Below are 24,093 nucleotides of genomic sequence, written 5' to 3'. Positions count from 1 at the left end.
GGGGACACCTGGGAAGGACACGTGGAAGGGGCCGGGGATGGGAAGGAGATGGGGTGGGGATGGGACCCAGGACGGGCGCATGGAGGGGACAGGGCTCAGAGGGATGCAGAGCAGTGGGGAGAGGCCCAGGGGACGCGTGGAGGGCATGGGGACACCTCTGGGGGACACATAGAGGGGACAGGAGGAGCAGGGACACGTGGAGGGGACGGGATGGGAAGGAGACGTGGAGGGGATGGGACCCAGGATGGGCACATGGAGGGGACAGGGCTCGGAGGGACGCAGAGCAGTGGGGAGATGCCCAGGGGACGCGTGGATGGGACAGGGCTTGGGATGGGACACACGGAGGGGATGTGGAGAGGATTGGGGACATGTAGAGGGGACACCTGGAGGGGATGGCACTCAGGAGGGACACCTGGAGGAGATGGGACCCGGGAGGAACACCTGGAGGGGCAGGACCAGGGGGGCCAGCAGCAGGGCCACACGCTCGGGGTGTCACGGGGCCAGTTGGCGGTGGCCGACCTGACCCCCGCCCGGGCTCAGCTTCGAGCAGTTCTGCATCAACTACTGCAACGAGAAGCTGCAGCAGCTCTTCATCGAGCTCATCCTGCGGCAGGAGCAGGCCGAGTACCAGCGCGAGGGCATCGCCTGGCAGAACGTGAGCGGCACGGGGAGGGTGGCACCGCCGGGCGGGGTGCGATTTGGGGTGCCGGGGGGGCGTGGGGGGTTGATTTGGGGACACGGTACCCCCCCCCCAGATCGAGTACTTCAGCAACGAGCCCATCGTGGAGCTGGTGGAGCAGCCGCACCGCGGCATCCTGGCGCTGCTGGACGAGGCTTGCTTGGCCGTGGGGACCGTCACCGACGCCCTCTTCCTGGCCTCCATGGACACCCGCCTGGGCCGCCACCCCCACTACAGCAGCCGCAAGGTGCATCGGGGGGCAGCGTGGGGGGGTCCGGGGGGGGGGGAGTGGGGGGCCCGTGGGCCGGGGCTGACACCCCCCCTGCTCCCCAGCTCTGCCCCACCGACAAGACCATGGAGTTCAACCGCGACTTCCGCATCAAGCACTACGCCGGAGACGTCACGTATGGGGGGCCGGGGGGGGCTTGGGGGGCTGTGGGGCACCACGAAGAACCATGGGGGGGGGGGGGGTGGGGGGGCGGTGGAGGATTTTGGGGGGGCGGGGGGGACCTTTTGGGATCATGGCGGGGCTGTGGGGGCTCTTGGGGGGTCCACGGTCGACCGTGGGGCCTTGGAGAACCGCAGCGGGTGCTCTGTGGGGTTTTGGTGTCGTTTGGAGCCTTGGGACCATTTGGGACCTTGGAGGACCATGGCACAGTAGGGTTTACACCTCCCAAGGACACGTCACCTCTGTGGGGCCAGCCCAGGGCTGGTGTCCCCAGCAGCCCCTGCCCCAAAGCTTGTCCCTGCACACCCCCAGCACGGTGTCCCCGTCCCGCAGGTACTCGGTGGAGGGCTTCCTGGACAAGAACAAGGACACGCTCTTCCAGGACTTCAAACGGCTGCTCTACAACAGGTTGGGGACATCTAGGGGCTGGGGACACCGTGAGAGGGCTGGTGGCACAGCCAGGGGACACCGCCAGGGGGTGGGGGGTGGCAGAGCCGTGGGGCTGGGCGATGGAGGGGTGGGGGAGAGGAGCCCGGTGTCGCCAGCCCCACGCCGCCACCGTCCCCAGCGCCGACCCCGTGCTGCGTGCCATGTGGCCCGACGGCGAGCAGAGCATCACCGAGGTCACCAAGCGCCCGCTGACCGCCGCCACGCTCTTCAAGAACTCCATCGTGGCCCTGGTGGAAAACCTCGCCTCCAAGGTACCAGCCCCGGGGCAGCCGGCCACGTCCCCACGTCAGCCCCGTATGTCCCCAAGCCAGCTGGGCACGTTCCTACGCGTCCCCAAGCCAGCCTGGTATGTCCCCGTATCGGGTAGGTGTGTCCCCAAGCCAGCCACGATGTCCCTGAGCCCATCAGGTATGTCCCTATGCAGCCACGAGGTCCCTGTGCCAGCCCTACATGTCCCCAGGCCAGCCTGGTATGTCCCCATATCAGCTAAAAGTGTCCCCAAACAATTGGGACATGCTCCTGAGGCATGTCCCCAAGCCACGTGGGCACGCTCCTTAACCATCTGTGCGCGTCCCTGAGGCAGCCAAGGCGTCCCTGTGCAGCCAGACACGTCCCCAGGGCACTCAGGTACGTCCCCAAGCTGACCAGGCATGTCCCTGAGCCACGTGGGGTTGTCCCCGAGCCACCAAGCTCTCCTGTCCCCATACCAGCCCCCCAGAACACGCACAGGCTTGGGGACACGGGCTCGGGGACACATACCTGGAGCGTGCCCGGCCGTGCGGGGACACGGGATGGTGCCACCACCCGTCCCCCGCCGTGCCAGCCCCGTGGCGTGCCCGCAGGAGCCCTACTACGTGCGCTGCATCAAGCCCAACGACCAGAAGTCGCCGGTGCTCTTCGACGAGGAGCGCTGCCGCCACCAGGTCTCCTACCTGGGGCTGCTGGAGAACGTGCGGGTGCGCCGCGCCGGCTTCGCCTACCGCCAGCCCTACGACCGCTTCCTGCTGCGGTACGGCCCCGGAGCCCCAAGGTTTGGGGGGGGAGGGGGGTCCTCAGCAGCCCCCCGCGCCCCGTCCCGCTGACCCCCGCCGTCCCCCCCCCCCCCAGGTACAAGATGACGTGCGAGTACACGTGGCCCAACCACCTGATGGCCACCGACCGCGAGGCCGCGCAAGCCCTCCTGGAGCAGCACGGCTTCCAGGACGACGTGGCTTACGGCCACACCAAGGTCTTCATCCGCACGCCCCGCACCCTCTTCTGCCTCGAGCAGGAGCGGGCGCAGCTCATCCCCATCATCGTCCTGCTGCTGCAGAAGGTGGGGGTGACACGGGGCAGGACTCGGGGTTGCTGCAGGGCACAGCGTGGGGTGTTTGTTCGGCTCATCAGGCTGTGGGGCAGGGGATGGGGCCGGCTCTGGGCACCCCCAGACACTGCTGGGGGGGGCGCAGGGGACCCGTCCAGCCCCACAGCGCGTTTTGGGGCAGGGGCAGCACTTTTGGGGACCGTCCCCGCTGAGCCTAGCGGTGCGGGGCTTGGTGCCTGGCACCACTCTCCTGCGGGACAAGATAGTGCCACCAACCCATGGTCATGGGGACAATGATGGGGACGGTCCCCACCGCTGCCACACCCCCCGGAGGCGGTGGCAGCCGGGTGGAGAGCCCCCCGCATCCCCCCGAGGGTGGCACTGGGGACAAAACGACCTCTCCTGTCTCGCAGGCGTGGCGCGGCGCCCTGGCCCGCAGGCGGTGCCGCTACCTGCGCGCCGCCTACGCCATCATGGGCTACTACAAGCGGCACAAGGTGAAGGCGTACCTGCTGGAGCTGCTGCGGCGCTTCCAGGGCGTCCGCGCCATGCCCGACTTCGGCAAGAGCCTGGCCTGGCCCGTGCCGCCGGCCGTGCTGGAGCGCTTCCAGGAGAACAGCCAGCAGCTCTTCCGCAGGTGCCAGCGGCGCAAGGGGCCAACGGGTGCCGCGGTTTGGGGGGGGAGAGGGGGGAGCGTGGTGGCAGTGCCTGAGCGCCTCGTGTGCCCCCCAACCCCGCAGGTGGCGAGCGCGGCAAATCGTCAAGAACATCCCCCCCTCCGACATGGCGCAGATCCGGGCCAAGGTGGCCGCCATGGAGGTGCTGCAGGGGCTGCGGAAGGACTGGGGGTGCCAGCGGGGCTGGGCGCGGGACTACCTGTCCTCGGTAAGGGCACGGCGCGGCCGGCGGGACCCCGAAACCCCCACCCCAAACCCGCTGCCCCCCTCCCCGGCCACCCCACAGCGCGTTCCCCGCAGGCCAGCGAGAACCCCGGGCTGGCGCTGCCCTTCGCCCGCCGCGTGCAGGCTCTGCGGGACAAGGTGCACTTCGGCTCCGTCCTCTTCTCCGGACACGTCCGCAAGGTGAGGGGCTCGGTGGCACCGGCGTGTCCCCGTCGGTGTCCCCCCCCCCCGCCACCCCCTCACTCGTCCCTGCCCCGCAGATCAACCGCTTCAACAAGAGCCGCGACCGCGCCATCCTCATCACCGACCAGCACCTCTACAAGCTGGAGCCCCGGCAGCAGTACCGGGTGATGCGGGCGCTGCCCCTCAGCACCGTGAGTGTCCCCGGCCCCCGGTGGCACCGGGGTGCCCGTGGCTGTCCTGACCGCCCCTGTCCCTCCCCACTGTCCCCATATCCCACCCATGTCAGCACGGCGCAGCTCCCCGGCGTCACGCCGTCCCCACCGCGGTGCCGTGACACCACCGCGGGGCCGTGACACCACCGTGGTGCCGTGACACCCCCCCCGCGTGTCCCTGACACCCACAGGTGACGGGGCTGAGCGTGACGAGCTGCCGGGCGCAGCTGGTGGTCTTCCACACGCAGAGCCACGACGACCTGGCCGTCTGCCTGCACAAGACGCAGCCGCCGGGGGACAACCGGGTGGGCGAGCTGGTGGGCGTCCTGCTGGAGCACTGCCGAGCGTGAGTGGGGGCCGCGCCTGCCCCGGGGGGGGCACCTGCTGGGGTGTCACTGTCACCCCATGGTGAAGCCGTGCCCTTGCAGGACCAAGCGGGAGCTGCAGGTCCGCGTCTCCGACTGCATCCAGCTCAGCCTGCGCGGGCGCAAGAGGTTGCTGACCGTGGAGACGCGGCCGGGCCTGGCCGCCCCCGATTTCCGCAAGAGCCGCGACGGCTTCGTGCTCTACTGGCCCGAGAGATGAGGGGGCGGCCGCCCTGCGTGTGTCCCCCCACCCCAAGCGCTGCCACCGGTGCCGCGGTGGCCCCTGCACGGGTTCGGGGGGACAGCAGCGTCCTCATCCCTGCCCCATGCCCCGTCCCGCTGGCACGTGCCCAGGAACCTCCCCGGGGACGCCCCCGGCCCCGTGTCCCCCCGACCCCGTGTCCCCCCCTCCCCTGGGCGACGCCAAAGCCTCTGAGTGCACTGGGAATAAAGAGAGCTGGATGGGAGCGTGGGTGTGAGTGTGTCTGGGACCCCCTCCCAGCCCCCTGCCCATGGTGCAGCGCCGCATCGGGGGGCACTGGAGCCCTTGGGGACCCCTGCGCCAGCTCCCTGCCTCCCAGGGTCCCTGTGTCTCAAGTCCCCGTGTCCCTGACACCTGGGGTCCTTGTGCCCCTGTGTCCTGCTGTCGCTTTGTCCTGGGTCCTCATATCCACGTGTCCTGCGTACTGGTGTCCCTGTGTGCCGGGTCACCGTGTCCCAGTGTCCCCAGGTCCTGGTGTCCCAGCGTCTGTGTGGCCCAGGTGCTGGTGTCCTGGTGTCCCTGTGCCCTGGATATTTGGGCCCCACTGTCCCAGATCTCCGTGTCCTGATGTCCCCGGGTCCCCATGTCCCTGACACCCCGTCTTGACATCCCAGCAGTGCCATTCCCTGCGCTGGCAGGGTGTCACAGCTCTGCCCCAGGAGCTCTGCAGTGGGCAGAGACTGGGACCAGGGCTGGGACAGCCGCATCACCCCCACCTCTGGAGCTGGCAGGGACAGGTGACTCGTGGGGGGCTGACGCACACACATTTGGGGTCCCCTGAACCACCGGCTAGCACGGTCCCCCCGGGTGACATCCCCATCCGCTACGGAGCCCCGCATGCTGCTGTCCATCCATACCCCCGATGAGTTTTGGCAGGTTTTGGGGACAGATGCCACAAAGTGCCCAAAGTGCTGGGTGTTTTCTGGGGCTGGCGCCTCTTGCACCACCGGTAGATTGCTGTGCTGGGTTTCTTTTTCCTGGTAACCGCACTGCGTTGCTTAACAAGGAGGCAAGCGGCCGATCTTCGCTGTGACCGTGCTGCAGAGAACCTCTCGGTGCGAAACAACGGCACGAAGCTTGCGGCTGCTGAGTTGGTTTTGCTTTGTCTCCAGCTCGATGCCAGGGACGTGCCCGGGGCATTGCAGGGACAGCTGGGGACACGTGCTGCACGGGCACTGACACCGGTGTGCACAGCACCAGGAGCCAGCCAGGACAACCAGGGCGCGGTGGTGCCAGCAGCCCCCCCGCCCCCGCCAGCACAGCACGCGGCGTGGTGGCCCGGTGTCCCAGCACAGGGGTCCAGAGGGTGGCTGCCTCTTTTGGGACCCTTCATTGAGCCCTGCCGAGCATCCCCGCAGGAAGAGCCAGTGCTGCCTGCGCCCTGCGTGCCATCCTGCTGACACGAAGGCCGTGCTCGGGGCTGCTTCCGTCACCACTTTCACTTCCTGGTGGCCGTGAGCGTCCCGCGGGGACCAGGCAAACGCCAGCGCAGGACCTGCAGGAAGGTACGGGCGGGGGGCCAGGGGCCACGAGGCTCTGTGCCAGCAGGGAGGGCTTCGGGGGGCCTGGGGACCTGGCGCAGGGCAGCGGGGCAGGGAAGTGGCTCTTCCCCTGTCCCCTCCTCTCTCCTTCCCTTCTCCCTACTCTTTGCTCCCCATGCTCGGTGTGAGCACAGCACAGACCTCCCCAGCCCCAGCGCAGGGGAGCCCCTCATCACCGTGCTCAGCCCCACGCGGGGCCCCGGCTGCACGAGTGTCACCGCCCAGAGGGTCCCTGCCACCACCCGAGGGTCCCTGCCACCACTCTGCCTTCCCCCCCCATGATCCTGCTCAGACTGAGCCTGCCCCGCTGCTCTGTTTCCCGGCAGCTCCTCACGGCTCTGCCTTTTATTTTCACTTTCTGTTCCTTGCTGCTGTCCGTGCACTGCAGCGCGATCCAGGGGACCCCGTCTGTCCCGGTGCCACCGCAGCCTGGCCCAGCCGCAGCCCCCCGAGCCCTTCCCACAGCGGGGGCACACAGAGCCCCGCAGCCTCCAGTCGCCAGCAGCCAGGCTTCGAAACCGTCCCGCTCTTAGTGAAAATCCCTTCTGCTGTCGGTAACGCTCCCAGCCTCCGGGTGCCTGCTGACGGAGCCCTGGGCCTCTGCTTTTGTCTCCGCAGTGTGGCCGCAGCCATCCGGCGTGTCTACGTGCTGCCCGTTGTCGCGGGGGACTGGAGATGAGGCTGATCCTGGCTGGGAAGGCTGGTGGGGGGAAAAGCGCCACGGGGAACACCCTCCTCGGGAAACGTGTCTTTGAGTCCAAGCTGTCCACCACGCCGGTGACCGTGAGCTGTGCGAAAGCGCAAGGGCACTGGGACGGCGAGGACTTCACGGTGGTTGACACGGCCGACATTTTCAACCCAAGTGATGCCAGTGATGAGGTGTACCGAGAAATTATCCGCTGCATCAGGCTGTCCTCCCCGGGCCCCCACGCGCTGCTGCTGGTGACCCAGCTGGGCCGATTCACCGAGGAGGACAAGGAGGCCGTAGAGAGACTGCAGGACATCTTTGGAGCTGGTGTTTTGAGGCACACCATCGTCATATTCACCCGTGCAGAAGAGCTGGCGGGGAGATCTCTGCACAGCTACGTGTCCCGTACTGACAACAAAGCTCTCCGCAAGCTGATCCAGAGGTGTGAGAACAGGTACTGCGGCTTCAACAACCGGGCAGCTGGAGCCAAACGGGACCAGCAGGTCGCGGAGCTGATGGGGATGGTCTGCTTCATGGTATGGAAGAATGGGAACGAGTATTACTGCAATATGATGTACCTGGAGCCCAATTTAACAGAGGAGAAGGTGAGGTATCAAATGGCGAGGTACAGAGCAGGCAGGAGAAAGAGGAGGTGGTTCAGCTGCAGGGGAGCTGTCATGGCCTTTGGGCTGATTGTCTTCACCACGGCTGTGATTTCCCTGGGTTTCTATATCGCACGGCTGCGATGGATCCCAGCACCACAGAACCACTGACCGCCCGGGGCTGGAGGCACCTCCGCACACCGCGTGTTCCATCCCTGCCCAGGCAGGGTCCCCAGCACCGGCTGCCCAGGACCGTGTCCCTTGGGTGTTGGACATCTCCAGGGATGGAGACCCCAGCGCCGCTCTGGGCAGCCTGTGCCAGCGCTCTGACCCCTGTGCAGCAAAAAAAAAAGACTTTCCTGATGTCTCACCGGGCGTCCTTGTGCCTCCGGCAGTGCCCATGCCCTTGTGTCTTGGCTCTGGGCACCCCACCAGGTGTTCTCACACACAGACAGGACCCCCAATTCCCAGTGCAGTGGAACCAACTTTCCCTTGGAAAAGAAGAGGAATCGTCTACGTTTAATTGAGCATCCATTTAATCAGTTATCATATACGCAGTACAGGACAAAGATTACGTTTACCTTTTAAGCTAGGCTCCCTTTGACCGGGGACAAAATGCTCCTTCTGGAAGAAACCAAGGAAAGTTGCCAATAGCAAGTAGCCTTAGGTTGTGCTTAGGTAACGTGTGGCCATCGATGGATCAAAGGGGTTAGGGAACACCAGCAAGGACCCCCACAGAAGGGAAGGCATGCGCAGAAGGGCAAGGGAAGGATCCTTTAGAACGACGCTACATAAATACACAACGTAGATTAGAGTGATTATGTACTAGATAGCCAGAATAGTCATTAATTTAATGTCTGTGTGTAGCAAGGAAGTCGACACGGGGTGTGCTTGATCTGTGGAAAATGCACCGAGCTCTGAGGCCTGAATAAAAGCAGTATCACTCCTGAGTGGGTGGAAATTGGCTTATTGCACACCGGGTGAAGGAGCCACTTTTTTGGACAACACCAGCACCTCATTGTCCTTGGCTGAGCAATCGACAGGGTGCCCACATCCACCGACACACAGAGTGCTCCGAGGCATGATATGATGCATTAAAATCCTTCAGCCCCACACTCGGTCCCCGTGCATCCACGTGGGTGGCAGGAGGGGAGGATGGCAAAGCCCTTCTTGCCGTGCCGTGCCAGGTGCCTCAGGGCTGTCAGCCTGTCCCTGGCTGAGGGGACAGAATGGGGGGAGACGCTGGGGGGTGGCATGGAGGGGAGGGGATGAGGGAGGTCATACAGGGAGGAGAAAGAGGGGGATGCTGAGGGAGAGGGTGAGGGAAGAGAATGAGGAACATCACCAAGGGAAGACATTGAGGGGAGACACTAAGGGGTGGCGCTGAGGGTGAGAATGAGGGGTAGGAATGAGGGAGGCCACCAAGGGAAGAGAAAGAGGGGAGACGCTGAGGAAGATGCTGATGGAGAGGTTGAGGGAAGAGAATGAGGGAGGTCACCAAGGGAAAACATCGAGGGGAGGTGCTGAGGAGAGACACTGAGGTGGGCACTGAATGAAGAGAATGAGGGGAGACATTGAGGTGACACGGAGGGAGGCACTGAGAGGAGCTGCTGAGGCACTGAGATGTCACCAAGGGAAGGGAAAGAGGAGGGACACTGAGGAATACGCTGAGGTGGTCTCATGGTGGTCACTGAGGGTGTCAGTGAGGGGAGTGAGAGGAGACATCGAGGGAAGACATTGAGGGGAGATACTGAGGGGACAAAATGAGGGGAGACACTGAGGGGAGTCATTGAGGGATAGCAATGAGTGGAGAGATTAGGGGAGGTCACCAAGAAAAAGAAAGGAGATCATGAGAGAGAGGGTGAGCGGAGTCATTGAGGGGTGACACCGAGGGAAGGGAATGATGAGAGACACCACAGGGAAACACCGAGTGAGGCGCTGAGGGAAGAGAAAGGCTTTATTGGTATCAAAAAGGCCAGGAGTGTCGACAATTGGTCTTCCATGGAAGCACCTTTTGGCTCTTTTGTAGCCCTGGGTTACTGAGGTTGGTAATGGCATAGATACGTGAGCAACAAAGTTATGTTTTTGCAATAGAAGGCGGTCTTGCAGTGGAAAATTCCACAAAGCTTGCATATTCAAAAGTGGTTGTGCAGGCATGACAGTGAGGAGTATGTTAAGCAGATATGGGGAAGGTCCCACTGTCCCAAAAGGAGAAATTAACGTCAAATTAAATTGTACATGTATGGTATAGAAGTGCGTCGAGTGGGTTGTGAACCTGTAGTACTCAGCCAGTGAGGAAACGGGAAAAATCAGGTGTCAGGTAACAGGGGATGCAGGGTTAGGATAAACTTGTACTGTGCGCTCCTGCTTGCAGGACGCCCACCTTTGCAATCATGAATAAAATAGCTTCATGGAAGGTCCTGTCTGAGAAAATTATTGAGATTTTTCTCACACAATGGTCAGTCGAAAGGAAGGCCTGAGCAGAGATAGAGAAGCTTCAAGATAGATGTGCACATCTTCCTGAGGAGCCCCCAGGAATTGCTGCCTTGCTCCAAGCTCGGAGCATGTCTCTGGGTTGGGGCAACCCTATCCCAAGTCCAAAGCAAACCCAAAGCTCAGGAAGGGTGCTCCCCAGAACCTAAACAAGTGCCCTGACATCTCTGAAAGCTGGATCAGGGAGACGTGGTGGGATGACTCCCACAACTGGTGTGGTGCAATAGGGATTCGGGCTCTTTAGGAAGGGGTTGGGGAGACAAGGAGGGGAGTTGCCCTTCATGTGAGAGAGCAGCTGGAGTGCATGGGGTTCTGCCTGGGGGTGGATGAGGAGCCCACTGAGAGTTTAAGATTAAGATTTAATCAGGCCACTACTTAAAGGCAGAACAGGAAGAGGTTCATTACAGTGTGCATCTGCTGCCTGGCCAGGAAGAGTGAGCAGATGTGGCCCTCTACCGACAGACAGGAGCAGCCTGATGCTCCCAGACCCTGGTCATGGGGGACTTCTGCCTTGTGAGAGGGACAACACAGCAGGACACAATCCAGGAGGTTCCTGGAGCGCATCTGTGATGACTTCCTCCTCCAAGTGGTAGAGCAGCCAACAAGGAGAGGTGCTCTGATGGACCTCATGCTCACCAGCAACCAAGTCAAAGGCAGTGTTGGCTGCAGTGAGCATGAGATGGTGGAGTTCAGGATCCTGAGGGCAGGGAGGAGGGTGAAAAGCAAACACATAACCCTGGACTTCAGGAAAGCAGGATTTAGGCTCTTCAAGGATCTGCTTGGAAGAATCCAGTCCTGTGGGATAAGGCCCTGGAGAGAAGAGGGCCCAAGAAAGCTGGTTTAATATTTGAGAATCACCTGCTCCAAGCTCAGGAGTGATGCATCCCAACAAAGAGGAAGTCAGGCAAAAGTGCCAGCAGATCTGCACGGGTGAGCAAGGAGCTCCTGGCCAAACTCAAGCACAAAAAGGAAGATTACAGAAGTTGGAAGTAAGTAAACTCAAACACACTGTTCAACATCTTCATGTATGGGTTTATGTGGTATGGTTTTGGTAGCAGGGGCTGCAGGGGGGCCTCTGTGAGCAGAGCCCAGAAGAGGGACCTATGCTGGAGCAGTGTGTTCCTGAAGGATGGACCCCATGGTACAGACCCATATTGCAGCAGGTCTTGAAGAGCTGCAGTCTGAATCACACTCAAAATGTAAATAATGAAGGCAACACAATCATACATGACATTTATTTTCTGGAAACACCGCTAATTAGCTGACCAGCACTGGAATGACCAGAATGAGTCTGGGAGAAGGGTCTCAGCTGAGGGCACTGGAGGTGTTTAGTCTGGAGAAGAGGAGGCTCCGGGGAGACCTCATTGCTCTCTGCAGCTACCTGAAAGGAAGGTGTGGGGAGCTGGGGGTCAGCCTCTTCTCACAGGTAGCCATTGATAGGATTAGAGGGGATGGCCTCAAGTTGTGTCAGAGGAGGTTCAGGTTGGAAATGAGGAGACATTTCTGCTCAGAAAGAGCAGTCAGGCATTGGGACGGGTTGCCCAGGGAGGTGGTGGTATCACCGTCCTGGGGTTGTTCAAGGAAAGGTTGGACGTGGTGCTTAGGGACACGGTTTACTGGTGACATTGGTGATAGGGGATGGTTGGACCAGGTGATTGTGGAGGGCTTTTCCAACCTTAATGACTCTGTGATTCTATGACATACTGGTTGAGCACTACACAGAAGATGCCTTTTTTTTTGCACAATTTAAAACATCAGTAGTGCACAGGGTGGCCATCAATCAACTTTCTCAAGAAAACACACATCTGAAATTTGAAAATGCTTTGAGGAAAGAGAAGTGGAAAGTGTGTGTGATAGTAAGGGTCTGGTTTGGTTCACAGAAGTGGAAGCCACCCTCACTGAGCATTACTGGCACGGCAGCTTTAAAGGCTGCTCACCAAAGCTCCCAGCACACTGTGGCTGGTGTAATCCTAACGTTGCTTTATAATACAACCTTGATACCGATCTGTTATCTCTAAAAATATATGGAAGGAAGCTCTGAAGAGAAAAACAGGGGTGTGGGGAGGGAGTGATAGTGACTGACCACAGCTGCTGCAAGAGCAGCCAAACTCATCTTGGTGCTGAAGGAAACCGTAGGATTCCTTGTTGCTGGCAAACCAAATGTTCCAGACCTCAGGAGCAAGGGCTTCCTCATTGCAGAGGACTCTTTGTGCTTTTCTTTGGCCACAAGAACTGTGAATTTGGCTCTGCACGCCATCAGAGTAAAAGGTTTTATGGAGTGGCGATTGCTGGCAACAGTAGGGATATGGAGCCTTGGTGTGACAGCAACACCCTGGGGGAAATACAGGGCAAAAGAGGGCAGCACTGGACCTGCAGCCGCTGCCACATCCCTGACCGGTGTCACCCCACTGACTCCATCCTGGACACTGGGTGTGCCCGGCATCGTGACGGCAGGCACATCGCTGAGACCGGCGATGAAATTCACCTTTGTGTTGTGAGTCAGATGTAATTGCTACACTCTGGCAAGCCTAACTGGTACTCACGTGGTGGGTCAAGTGATTTGTTGCTGGTAACTCTGCTCGAGAGAAAAACTGTGCCATTTCAAAACACTGAAAATTGGTACATTCTGCACTAAATGCCCCCAAAGCCTGAAAGGAGGTGGTCAGAGTGCATTGGACCCCTGCTTGCTGCTCTTCCCAGGTGCCTGGGCACCCTCGGGCCATCGGCAGGTGTGAGAAACTAAGAAACTAAGCTGTGTTTTTGCAGTAGAGAATTACTTTTCTGTGTTCCAAGGTAGCTGTGTAGTCGTAACAAGGAGAAATGCTCTGTAGGTAAGTGGACAGTAGAAGGCCTCACTGTTCCAAAGTAAGGTAGAAGTTTGAGAAAAACAGGATGAGCAAATTAATGAAATGGATGAGAAAAACAGGATGAGAAATTAAAGGGTTGAAAAAAAGAAAAATTGTACATATGTGGTATAGAGGAGCAGCTTGTGAACCTGTAGTACTCAGCTAATGAGGAAAGGGGAGGTGATCAGGCGTCGGGTAATAGGGAATAAAAGGTTATGATACGTTTATTAAAATGCACTCCTAATTGGCAGGACGCCCGCCATTGCTCCCACCTCAGGCACCCCCCTCGGGCCTAGAGGCAAATGCCCCCCCAGCTCAGCTGCCCTACACAGGGCACAGGCCCCAGGGGAGCCCCGGGGAAGCCGGGCTGGGGCTGCCCAGGCTGCAGGGGGACCTGGGGGACAAAACAGGCGAGGCCCCGCGGCGCTACCGGGCCGTGAGGAGCGGCCCCGGGCGGGCCGGGCCTAGCAGCGCCCGGTGCAGGCCTCAGCCTGGAGTAGGCCTCAACCAAATCCCAGGCCCGTTGCCATGGCAACCGCGTCGCCATGACAACGTTCCCCTCCCCTCCCCGCCAGCGAGCCGTCGCCACGGCAACCCCGCCCCGAAGCGGGGGTGGGCGGGGCGAGTCGCCATGGGAACGGAGGGGAAGGGGGCGGAGCTTCCGGGCGGGACCGGAAGCGGCTCGGTGGCGGCGGCCTCGGTTTCCCGTGAGGCTCCGCGCGGGGCCGGCGGCGGCGGCGGCGGGGGGGGGCCCGGCGGGCGCCATGGAGGCCGTGCCCCGCATGCCCATGATCTGGCTGGACCTGAAGGAAGCCGGCGAGTTCGCCTTCAACGCCGCCGTCAAGAAGGTGAGGGCCCGGGGAGGGGGACGGGAGGGGGTTTGGGGGGGTTACCGGGAGGGTACGGGGGGGGCCCGGGGCTAGGCCGCGGCCTGTGAGGGGAGCCCGGGGGCTGAGGAGGGCTGGGGAGGGGGCTGAGGGCTGAAGGGGGCTGAGGGGAGCCCGCCCCGGTGGTGGGGTGAGTCGGCAGGTTTGTGGCCGGCCTCCCTCTGGTGTCCCTGCCCTGCTCCAGGCCTCCGGGCCCGGTTCCTCCTTGCGCCTAAGGACCCGTGAGGAAGCTGCCCGGGGCCCGGCGGGAGGCCTCGCCTCGGGAAGGGGAACGGGGCCGTGTCCCTGTGTGCTGACAGGGCTGGTGTGGGGTCCTCACTTCCTCTGGGCCAGGGGCTGTGGAGGCAGGGTCTGTGCTGAGCCCTGCACGGGCAGGGCACGGTGCTGGACGTCCGGAGCCGGAGAGCTGTCCCTGGGCTGGAAGACACGGCGACCAGAGCAAAGCAGCGCGCTGACGGCCTCGGTCCGGGCCCCTCCTGCCCATCCCCTGCCCGTGGGATGCGTGTGTCCCCCAAGGGAGCGGCACGGCTGTCCCCCGGGGGGTTAAGGGGCTGGAAAGCAAAAGATCAGCGGGTGGTCGTCAGCCCCAGGGGGACGCCACGTCCATGGTGGGCCTTAGCAGAGCCAGGAGGGAGGAATCGGTCCACAAACCATGGCGAGCGCTGCCCAGCACAGAGCTGGGGTCCTCTGCCCTGAGCTCACCGTGTTCCTCGGGCTCTCCGTCCCCACCTGGCTTCATGGGGGTGTTTCTGGGGCCCTTGTCACGTCTGCTCCCGTACAGGAGAGCTCCCACCCCTCGGTGAGGCTCTCAGCTTGCAGCTCCTCGCCCGCGGCAGGCAGGGCTCTCCTGGCAGGCACGCTGCCTCTGCCCTCGGGTTTGTTCAAGGGCTCAGCACTTCGTTAGGCACCTCTAAAGTGCCGGGGTGTGATTTCTCCACTGCTGGTGCCTGTTTTGGGGGCACGGCGGTGACACCGGGCGTGGTGCGGGGTGGCACCAGGAGCTGCCGCCCCGCAGCTGAGTCAGGCCCTGCAGCCTTCTCAGGCTCCTTTCATCGCCATCGCGCGGGGCCGGGCTCTCACCTGTTCTTTCCCTCCCCCCCCCTCAGTTTGTCCTGAAGAACTACGGGGAGAACCCGGAGAACTACAACGAGGAGCTGCGCAAGCTGGAGGTGCTGCGGCAGGTGAGCCCCCCGCGCGCCGAGCTGGGGCCCCTCAGCTGGCCACGGGAGCTGGTTCACAGCTCGCTCGGTGCAGAGCCACGCGTTTTCTGGCTCCTGCTCCTCCCTCCCTCTTTCTCCCCCCCCGTAGAACGCCGTGAACGTCCCCAGGGACTTCGAGGGCTGCAGCACGCTGCGGAAATACTTCGGGCAGCTCCACTACCTGCAGAGCCGCATCCCCATGGGCGCTGAGCAGGAGGCCGCCGTCCCCATCGCGTGGTGAGGGCAGCAGCAGGGGCACCGGGGGGGCGTGGGGGGGGCGTTTGGGGGCCAGTTTTCCCTCACGTGTGGGGCTCGGGTGCTGCGACGACCGACGTTTGTTTGTGGTGGCGCTTCTTGGACAGCTTCCCCTGCCGCTCAGGTGTCCCGGGGACCTCTTGAAGTGACCCCCTGCCCTGGGGGTGGCTCGGAGGAGGCTGAGGCAGGGCCGGGAAGCCCACCAGGAGCTGGTAACCCCCCCCCCCGCCCCCCCCTCCTTGCAGGACCGAGATCTTCTCAGGCAAGACGGTGACTCACGAGGACATCAAGTACGAGCAGGCGTGCATCCTCTACAACCTGGGTGAGGGTCTGGGAGCCAGGCTGCTCGCGAGGGGCATCCCTCCTCGCTGCCCTGCTGCACGGGAGCCCTCCTGGGGGCAGAAACACGAGAGGCTGGCTTGGGTTTCTGCCTGGAGCCAGCTGCCCGCAGATTTGGTGCGAGACTCCCACTTTTGGGGGGCTTTGGCCCCGTGAGCCCGGCGGGGCTGAGCCGTGGTCCTCTTCCCGCAGGTGCGCTGCACTCCATGCTGGGCGCCATGGACAAGAGGGTGTCGGAGGAGGTAAGAGGTCCCCGAGGGGCTTTTTTCCCCCCCTTGGGGCTAGCAGCCACACGCCGACAGCACTCAGGACTCGGCTGCAGCCCGGGCGTTCCGTCGATGCACCCCCCTGGGAGCTTTCCGGGTTCGAAGCTCAGCTTTCGGCCTCTGGCAGCTGCTCCTCGGGGTCTCAGAGGGGCCGCGAACAGCGCAGGGAGCGTTTTAGCCCTGCTGAGCTGGATTCTCTCACCCTGACCCCCTGGTGCGTCGCTGCTCTGAGGCCAAGCCCGCCCTCAGGCTCCTCGCACCCGGCGGCACGATCCCGTGGGCACCCTCTGGCGTGGTTTGTGCTCTCCTGACACGCGTTCTCTGTCCGCTCAGGGCATGAAGGTTTCGTGCACCCACTTCCAGTGCGCTGCCGGGGCCTTCACCTACCTGCGGGACCACTTCCCCCACTCGTACAGCGTGGACATGAGTCACCAGATCCTCAACCTCAACATCAACCTCATGCTGGTAGGAAGGGGGCCGTGCCACCGGGGTGCTGAGCGCCTCCTTGATGTCCCCGGGGCCAGATCCTGCTCGGCTCGGGGCGGGCTCGGAGGAAAATGAGCCCGGGGTCAGCCAGGATTGCCTCTCACCTTCCCAGGGCCAGGCGCAGGAGTGTCTGCTGGAGAAATCCATGCTGGACAACAGGAAGAGCTTCCTCGTGGCCCGGATCAGCGCCCAGGTGAGCTGCTGGAGGATTTATTCCGTGCTGAACTCGTGCCGCTCCTGCGTGAGCGCCGGGTGACACCCGGGGACGAGGCCCGGCGGCGCCCTTTGGCGGCGGGCGCATCGTGAGCCGTCGGCTCCTCCTCGGAAGGCGTAAGGTCGGCACGTTTCCTTGGAGAACGCCCGTTTTTAACCCACCTCCGGGGCAAGCTTCGCAGTGCTGGTGCTGGTCCCCGGCTCCGACCAGCGTTTATCAGCAGGGTGCCCGCCGGCGGGGTGACCCGAGCCCGCTGTCAGCAAATCCCTGCGAATCCGCCTGTTTCTGGGGTCGCTCTCGTTCTCGGCGGGGTCCTGGCGCTCCGGGGGCTTCCCCAACCCCCGCCCTGCTCCCCGCAGGTGGTGGATTACTACAAGGAGGCCTGCCGGGCGTTAGAGAACTCGGAGACGGCCTCGCTGCTGGGGAAGATCCAGAAGGACTGGAAGAAGCTGGTTCAGATGAAGATCTACTATTTTGCCGCCGTGGCCCACGTAAGGGGGGGGGGGCTGAGAGGGGCGAGCACCCCTGGCTCTCAGCCCTGCTCCCGGCCAGCGAGCGGGATCTGGCGGGGCTGGGGGAGGCTCGAGGAGCTCTGACGCTTCTTCCCTTGCAGCTGCACATGGGCAAACAGGCCGAGGAGCAGCAGAAGTTCGGGGAAAGGGTAAGCGGAGCTGTGTCGACCCCCCCTTGTCCGGATCCAGGTCCTGTCCGGGGAGGGTTGAGCCCCGGAGGAGATTGTCACGCCAGCGGGGTTGCCTCAGCCCTGGGGACGTGGTTGAGAGCACCAAGAACCTCCTGCAGGCACTGGGGGGGGGAACCACGGTGCGCGCAGAGCTGCGGGTGGGGCTCCTGAACCCCCAGCAGCTCCAGAGGCTCTGGGAGGAGCAGGAAACGGGCACCTGGAAAGCCACGGAACGAAGCCGCAGCCCTCGGGGGCTGGTGGTGCTCCGTGCAAGGCAAAGGCACTGAATTGCTGTGCCAGCTCTGGCACCTCTAACAAATCTGGGACTAATTCCTCTTCTCTCCGCAGGTCATCTACTTCCAGAGCGCGCTGGATAAGCTCAACGAGGCCATCAAGCTGGCAAAGGTGTGCTCCTTCCCCCTCTGGCAGCAGGAGTTGTTCGACTCCTCGGGCTGTTACTGCTTCTGGGACTGCCTCAGAAGCCAGATCCTGCCTGGGTTTCTCGCCCAGCAGCTCCAGGGTGTGGAGCTGAGAGTCTCGGATCCGTTTTGGGACCCGAGGGGAGGGCTGGCGGCACTGCTGCCGCCATCCGGGCTGTGCTCAGGCTGTGGGGGCAGCAATCCCCCTCCCTCGCCTCCGCTGACTCGCTGCCGCCCTCGTTTCTGCAGGGCCAGCCCGAAACCGTCCAAGAAGCCCTGAGGTTCACCATGGACGTGATCGGTGGCAAGTGAGTGCCCAGGACGGCCCCGGACACGACCGTGCTGCTCCTCTGGGGGGACAGAAACGCCCGGGGAGCGATTTCCTGCGCTGCCTGGGGCTCGTGGGGCGTGCGGTGCCGTGGAAGTCGCCGCGATCCCAAGAGATGCGGGGCCTGACCCCAAAGAGGGGCAGGCTCAGGGAGCCAGGGCTGGCTCCTGCTCCCCATCACCCGGGCGTCTTGTTTCTAGGTACAATTCGGCCAAAAAAGACAACGACTTCATCTACCACGAAGCCGTGCCCGCTCTGGACACCCTGCAGTCCGTGAAAGGTGAGCCTGGGCAGCGCCCTCTCCTGCGAGCTGCTGATGGGGTGGGTGCACACTCAGGGACCCCCCCCCCCGGGCCAGCGGGGCTTTGCGATGCCCCGCTCTCCGTGGGACCTGTCAGGGGTGACGGTGCTGAGCGGGAGGACGCGGCCGGGGAACCGAGGAGCGTCCCCGGGGAGGTTTGAGACCAGCGTGTGTTTGTGTTCGGACCGCAGGTGCCCCGCTGGTGAAAGCCCTCCCCGTCAACCCCACGGACCCCGCTGTCACCGGCCCCGATATCTTCGCCAAGCTGGTGCCCATGGCTGCCCACGAGGCCTCCTCGCTCTACAGGTGGGTCCCGGGCCGGGCCCCAGCAGGGAACGACCCCGGAGCAGGGCAGAGCTGCGTGTGCATCCCCAGCGCCCGGCTTGGGAAGGAGCCTGTGCCCCAGCTCAGCCTCGCTGCGTCTAACGGGGTCCGGAGGGGGGGCAAACCAGCTGCAGGGGCGTCCTCGGGGCACCACCACCCTCCCGAAACGTCCTGGGGCTGACGCCTGCCGCAGCCCTCAAGGATTTTCTCCGCTCTGTCGCAGCGAGGAGAAGGCCAAGCTGCTGAGAGACGTGATGGCCAAGATCGAAGCCAAGAACGAAGTGCTGGAGTACGTGTGAGCCGCGCCTCAGCGGGGCCCCGGCCTCTTCCCTGCCCGCTCGACACCCTGGTGGGAGGTCCCAGTGCCCGGTCCCCAAATTTCAGCCTGCAGCTGTGCTCAGAGACACCGTGGTGGCCCTCGGGGGGCGATGCCGCTGCGCTCTGCCCCTGCTTTGGGCTGGGGAGGTGGGGAGCCCGCCCCCGTTGGGCTCGCGGGGGAGCCTCTGCCACCGCTCAGGGCCTTGTTCCTGCCTGTAGCCAGTTCATGGACTCCATGCAGCTGGACCCCGAGACCGTGGACAACCTGGACATGTACAGCCACATCCCTCCCGTCCTCATGGAGAAGTGCGCCGCGCTCAGCGTGCGCCCCGACACCGTCAAGAACCTCGTCCAGTCCATGCAGGGTAAGGCCCCGGGGGGGGGGACACGGGACATCTGTCCACGTCCTGGCTGAGGCTTGGTGTTGGGAACGGCCTCTCCACTCACAAATTCTCTGCCCTTACACATTTTTAACCCCAAATTGTCGGCTGTTCACGATGCTTCCTCGCGGGCGGGGCCAGCCGTTGGCTGCTGGAGCTTCAGGGCTGGAGCCAGGGAGCCAGGATGGCTTGTGGTGGCGACCAGGGAACTGTTTTCAGCTCTTCCCAGCCTCTCTCTCTCCCTCCCAGTGCTCTCCGGGGTCTTCACCGACGTGGAGGCCTCCCTGAAGGAGATCCGAGACCTCCTCGAGGAGGACGAAGCTCAGGAGCGGAAGCTGCAGGAGCTGCTGGGGAAGGGCCCGGCGCCCCAGGGCTCCCCTCCGCCGCCCTCCGCGGGGCTGGCCGAGGTCAGCAAGGAGTGCTCCAAGTACATGGAGGTGCACGAGAAGGCCAGCTTCACCAACACCGAGCTGCACAAGGCCATGAACCTGCACATCGGCAACCTCCGCCTGCTCAGCGGGCCGCTCGAGCAGGTCCGGGCCGCGCTGCCCTCGCCCGCGTTGACCGAAGGTGAGCCGTCGCCCTCGCAGCCCCCCCGGCATCGTGCTCGTGCCCCGGGCTGGTGGGGGGACCCGGGGTCTGCTCCTCGTGGAGCTTCTTCAGGGCTCCCTTCAACGTCAGCCGCGCTGTGCCGCCACCCGGGCAGTGCTGCCACGGCACCAGGCTGCTGCGTGCTCCGGTGCCAGCCAGGGTGGGGGGCTTGTCTCCCCCCAAAAACGTCCAAACTGTGATCCTGGCACCTTGGGATCCCGCTGTGGGGACGGGATATGTCCGGCAGAGACCCGGACGTCCTGGCTGGGCTGCTGGGTGTGCCGGGACGGGGGCCGCCGGCTGTCCCCTGCTCTCGGTTCCCACCCCACGAGCAGGTTGGGGACGGGGCCGCGGCGGCGGCTCCCTTGCAGCCGCTGAGTGCTGCCCGTCCCGCAGACGACAAGCAGGTGCTGCAGAACCTGAAGCGGATCCTGGTCAAGGTGCAGGAGATGCGGGACCAGCGCCTGTCCCTGGAGCAGCAGCTGCGCGAGATGATCCAGAAGGACGACATCACCACCTCGCTGGTCACCACCGACCGCTCCGAGATGAAGGTGGGTGCCGCCTGCTGTGCTCAGGGGGCCCCTCCACGCGCCCCGTGTCGCGGCCGGCGCTGCGGGAGCTCTGCTCTGTCCCACCCCGGGGGTGGCAGCGGCTGCCTGCAGCCCCTCGGCTCCTCCCTTCTCCCCGCAGAAACTCTTTGAGGAGCAGCTGAAGAAGTACGACCAGATCAAGGTGTACCTGGAGCAGAACCTGGCGGCCCAGGAGAACATCCTGAAGGCGCTGACGGACGCCAACGTCAAATACGCGGCCGTGCGCAAGGCGCTGGCCGAGGTGGAGCACAAGTGAGTGCGGGGGGAACAGTTCTCACCTGTCCCTGCAGCACCCGCTGCCTGTCCCGCGTGGGCGCTGCGTGGGGCTGGGGGACGCGGTGCCGGTGAGGGGCCATCACCGCCACAGCCCGGCCGTTAGCTCCACGCCAGCTCTCCCTCCCCGCTCAGCCCTCTGTCCCGCCTCCCCAGGTGGAACACCACCGTTCAGACCTTGGTGGCCTCCTACGAAGCCTACGAGGACCTGATGAAGAAGTCCCAGGAGGGGAAGGATTTCTACACCGACCTGGAGGGGAAAGCCGCCAAGCTGCTGGAGAAGGCGCGGGCGGCCTGCCAAGCTGCCGAAGCCACCCGGCAGCAGATCCTGGAGAAGTAGGTGGCGGTGCCGTGCCCCTCGCCCTGCGGGACCCCGGGGGGTGCGGGGCTTCGACACCCCAGCGAGCTGGGAAGCACCTTTGGGTGCTGGTTGGGGGTTTGGGGCTGTGGCTGCGAGGTTTCGGCTTCGGTGCCGTGGCTCCGCGAGCCCTCCTGTGGGGGGTGGAGGAGAGGGGGGATTCTTGGGGCTGGCAGCCCCCCACTCACGCCCCCTCCCCCCCCCCCCGGCAGGGAGATGAAGAAACACCCGCCCCCCCGGCCCACGGCCCCCAAGCCTGCCCTGCAGAAGAAGCCTCCGGAGCTGGAAGCGGGCGGGCCGGAGGCTGCCGACGTGCCGCAGCTCAGCTCCCTGGGCTTGGCCGACCTGCCCGAGGAGCTGCGCAGCCTGCCCCCCGACGTGCTGGCCGGGCACCTGGCCCGCTTGCCCCCTTCCACGCTGGCCGCTCTCGCCCTCGACCCGGCCCTGGCAGCCGGGCTGCGCCCCCCTGCCCCCCCCCGAGCTTTTTCTACCCCCGGCCAGGCTGGCGAGCGCCCCGCTGCAGCCCGGGCAGCCCTTCGCCCCCGCCCGCTTCCCTGCCCTGCCCGGGCACTACGCGGTGCCTGCCTCTGCCCCGGGTCCCTTTCCCCACGGCAGCGGGGCTCCGGTGCTCCCAGCGCAGCTCCTGCAGCCCTCTGCCCCCCAGGCGGCCGTTCCCCCCCCCAGCTCAGCCCCTTCCTCTGCCCCCCAGCTCTTCCCCGCCGCCCCCCTGGTCCGAGGCGCGGTGCAGCCGGGCTACGCCGGGCCCCACGTGCTGCCCCCGCGCTCGTCCCCGCAGCACGGCCCCGCTGCCTCCTACGGCCTGGGCCAACCCGGGCTGCCCGCACCCGGCCCCCTCCGGCCCCCAGCCATGACCCCGGCCCCCGTGGGTGCCCAGCCACCACCCATGGGTGGCCCCGAGCAGGGCCCGGCCACTCGGCCGGCCACCACCACCGTGGACAGCATCCAGGCCCCCATCTCCAGCTGCACGGCCCCCCCACGGCTCCCCGGCCAGGGCCCTGCCGTGCCCCCCGGTGGCTTCCTGGCCCCCCAGCGGCCTGGTGCCCCCCCTGCCTCCTTCCCCTACGCCCCGGGGGGGCTGCAGCAGCCTTTTGGGCAGCCAGCTCCGCACCCCTTCCCTCCTGGGCAGCACCCCCACGCCACTTTCACCCCCCCCAGTGCAGCTGCAGCCCGGCATGGAGATGCCGGCTCGGCCCCAGGGCCTGGGTGGCCCCCAGCAGTTCCCCCCCCCAAGCCCCATTCCTGCCCCCTGGGCGCCCCCAGCTCCCCCTGCCCTTCCAGCCCCCTGCCCGGCCCCCGCTGCCCCCCCAGTTTGCCCAGCAGCCCTTCTCCGGCCCCGTGGGGCAGCTGCCCCCCCCTGCCCCCGGCCAGCCCCCGCTGTGTCCCCAGCTCTACCCGCTGCCGGGCCAGGACAAGCTCCCCCCCCACGGGCTCCCCCCACACACGGGGGCTTTGCCCTTCACCGGGCCGCTCCCCAGAGCCCCCGGGCAGAGCGTGCCCCCAGCGCAGCCCCTGCACCCCACCCTGGGGGGGGCTGCAGCCCGTGCCCGCCAGCTCCCCCGCCCTCCCCTTCTGCCCCAGCCCTGCCCCGTGCCACCCCGCACCCCCCGGCACCATGGCCATGGGTCCCCCCCCGCCCTCCCCAGCCAGCCAGTCGGGCCCCCACCACGCCGCCCCTTCTCCCAGCCCGGTCCTGAGCCAGATGCAGGGGCCGGTGGTGGTGCAGGGCCCCCTGGTCCCCTCCCCGGCCCCTTCCCCGCAGCCGCCCATGCCCCTGCAGCCCCCGGCTCTGGTGCCCGGCTCCGGCGCCCTCCCGCAGAGACCTCCGCCCTCGCTGACCCCCGGCGCGGCCCCGCTCGCCCAGGGCCCCGGCGAGGCCCCCTTCCAGCGGCAGAGCTCCTCCACCGACGACCTCCTGTCCTCCAGCCCCGAGAGCCAGCACGGCGGCTCCAAGGCGGCCGTGGGGCAGCCGCTGCTGCAGCCCACCAAGGCCGACGCCAAGGAGGGCCAGAAGCCCAAGGCCGTGCAGCTCATCGAGAACGACCCCTACGAGAAGCCCGAGCGCGTCCTGCGCCTCCTGGCCGAGCTCGACCGCTTCCGCGGGCTGGTGGAGCGCCTGGAGCGCCCGGCCCCCGGCGGCGCCACCGAGCTGGACGCGGTGTGGAAGGAGCTGCAGGACGCCCAGGAGCGCGACGCCCGGCAGCTCTCCATCGCCATCGCCCGCTGCTACTCCATGAAGAACCGGCACCAGGACATCATGCCCTACGACAGGAACCGCGTCGTCCTCCGCTCGGGCAAGGACGACTACATCAACGCCAGCAGGGTGGAGGACCTCTCGCCTTACTGCCCCACCATCATCGCCACCCAGGCGCCGCTGCTGGGCACCGCCGCCGACTTCTGGCTCATGATCTACGAGCAGAAGGTCTCCGTCGTCGTCATGCTGGTGTCGGAGCAGGAGCTGGACAAGGTAGAACCCGAGCAGGCGTGCTCTGGGGTGGGCGGAGATGTGGCCATGCCCTGAGGGGCCAGGGAGGGCCTTGAGGTGGGTGCCGAGCCTTTAAGGGGTGCTGTGGAGCTGCCCCGTGTCTTCTGACCCTGTTTCCCCCCAGCAAAAGGTGCTGCGGTACTTCCCCGCGGAGCGGGGCCAGCCCGTGGTGCAGGGCCCCGTCACGCTGGTCCTCACGGGCCTGAAGGCCGCCCCCACGCACGTGGAGCGGATGATCACGCTGCAGTACCGCGACCAGAGCCTCAAGCGCACCGTCATCCACCTGCAGTTCACCTCCTGGCCCGAGCTGTATGACACCGGGGGTCGGGGGGGGACTGGGGTGTGTTGGGGGGGGGGGGGCGGGGGGTGTGGGGGGGGGGGGGGGCGGGGGGGCGGGTGGGCGGGG

At 64.9% G+C, this 24,093-nt stretch overlaps 3 protein-coding genes across 3 annotated transcripts in view; all 3 read left to right on the top strand.

The window, feature by feature from the left end:
- Positions 1–524: 524 nt before the first annotated feature.
- On the top strand, positions 525–4,903 carry LOC118161122 (unconventional myosin-Ig). The gene is made up of 13 exons (XM_035316121.1): positions 525–655; positions 756–926; positions 1,013–1,083; positions 1,461–1,535; positions 1,696–1,828; positions 2,420–2,586; positions 2,685–2,892; positions 3,294–3,517; positions 3,621–3,765; positions 3,858–3,962; positions 4,043–4,156; positions 4,369–4,523; positions 4,606–4,903. The coding sequence occupies exons 2-13, from the start codon at positions 882–884 to the stop codon at positions 4,760–4,762; spliced, it is 1,599 nt and encodes a 532-aa protein (XP_035172012.1). The 5' UTR covers positions 525–655; positions 756–881; the 3' UTR covers positions 4,763–4,903.
- A 2,082-nt stretch (positions 4,904–6,985) lies between these two features.
- On the top strand, positions 6,986–8,585 carry LOC118161126 (GTPase IMAP family member 6-like). The gene has a single exon (XM_035316132.1). It carries the CDS (start codon positions 7,021–7,023, stop codon positions 7,804–7,806), a length of 786 nt encoding a protein of 261 aa, XP_035172023.1. The 5' UTR covers positions 6,986–7,020; the 3' UTR covers positions 7,807–8,585.
- Positions 8,586–13,666: 5,081 nt separating this feature from the next.
- PTPN23 (protein tyrosine phosphatase non-receptor type 23) overlaps positions 13,667–24,093 on the top strand; it is a 12,258-nt gene continuing 1,831 nt past the window's right edge. The window contains 23 exon segments of the mRNA XM_035319674.1: positions 13,667–13,822; positions 14,968–15,042; positions 15,170–15,297; positions 15,561–15,637; positions 15,847–15,896; positions 16,254–16,385; positions 16,519–16,599; positions 16,980–17,111; positions 17,234–17,281; positions 17,651–17,707; positions 17,971–18,029; positions 18,250–18,329; positions 18,542–18,656; positions 18,898–18,963; positions 19,212–19,357; positions 19,622–19,942; positions 20,360–20,514; positions 20,654–20,805; positions 20,983–21,162; positions 21,397–22,116; positions 22,118–22,408; positions 22,784–23,669; positions 23,812–23,996. Coding sequence (XP_035175565.1) covers positions 13,739–13,822; positions 14,968–15,042; positions 15,170–15,297; positions 15,561–15,637; positions 15,847–15,896; positions 16,254–16,385; positions 16,519–16,599; positions 16,980–17,111; positions 17,234–17,281; positions 17,651–17,707; positions 17,971–18,029; positions 18,250–18,329; positions 18,542–18,656; positions 18,898–18,963; positions 19,212–19,357; positions 19,622–19,942; positions 20,360–20,514; positions 20,654–20,805; positions 20,983–21,162; positions 21,397–22,116; positions 22,118–22,408; positions 22,784–23,669; positions 23,812–23,996 — 4,220 coding nt within the window. The 5' untranslated portion in view covers positions 13,667–13,738.

Source organism: Oxyura jamaicensis, chromosome 2, assembly GCF_011077185.1.
Source record: "Oxyura jamaicensis isolate SHBP4307 breed ruddy duck chromosome 2, BPBGC_Ojam_1.0, whole genome shotgun sequence".
In the NCBI taxonomy this organism is placed as follows: Eukaryota; Metazoa; Chordata; class Aves; order Anseriformes; family Anatidae; genus Oxyura; species Oxyura jamaicensis.
The sequence above is the reverse complement of the archived record's forward strand: the minus strand, read 5'-3'. Positions and strand labels throughout refer to the sequence as shown.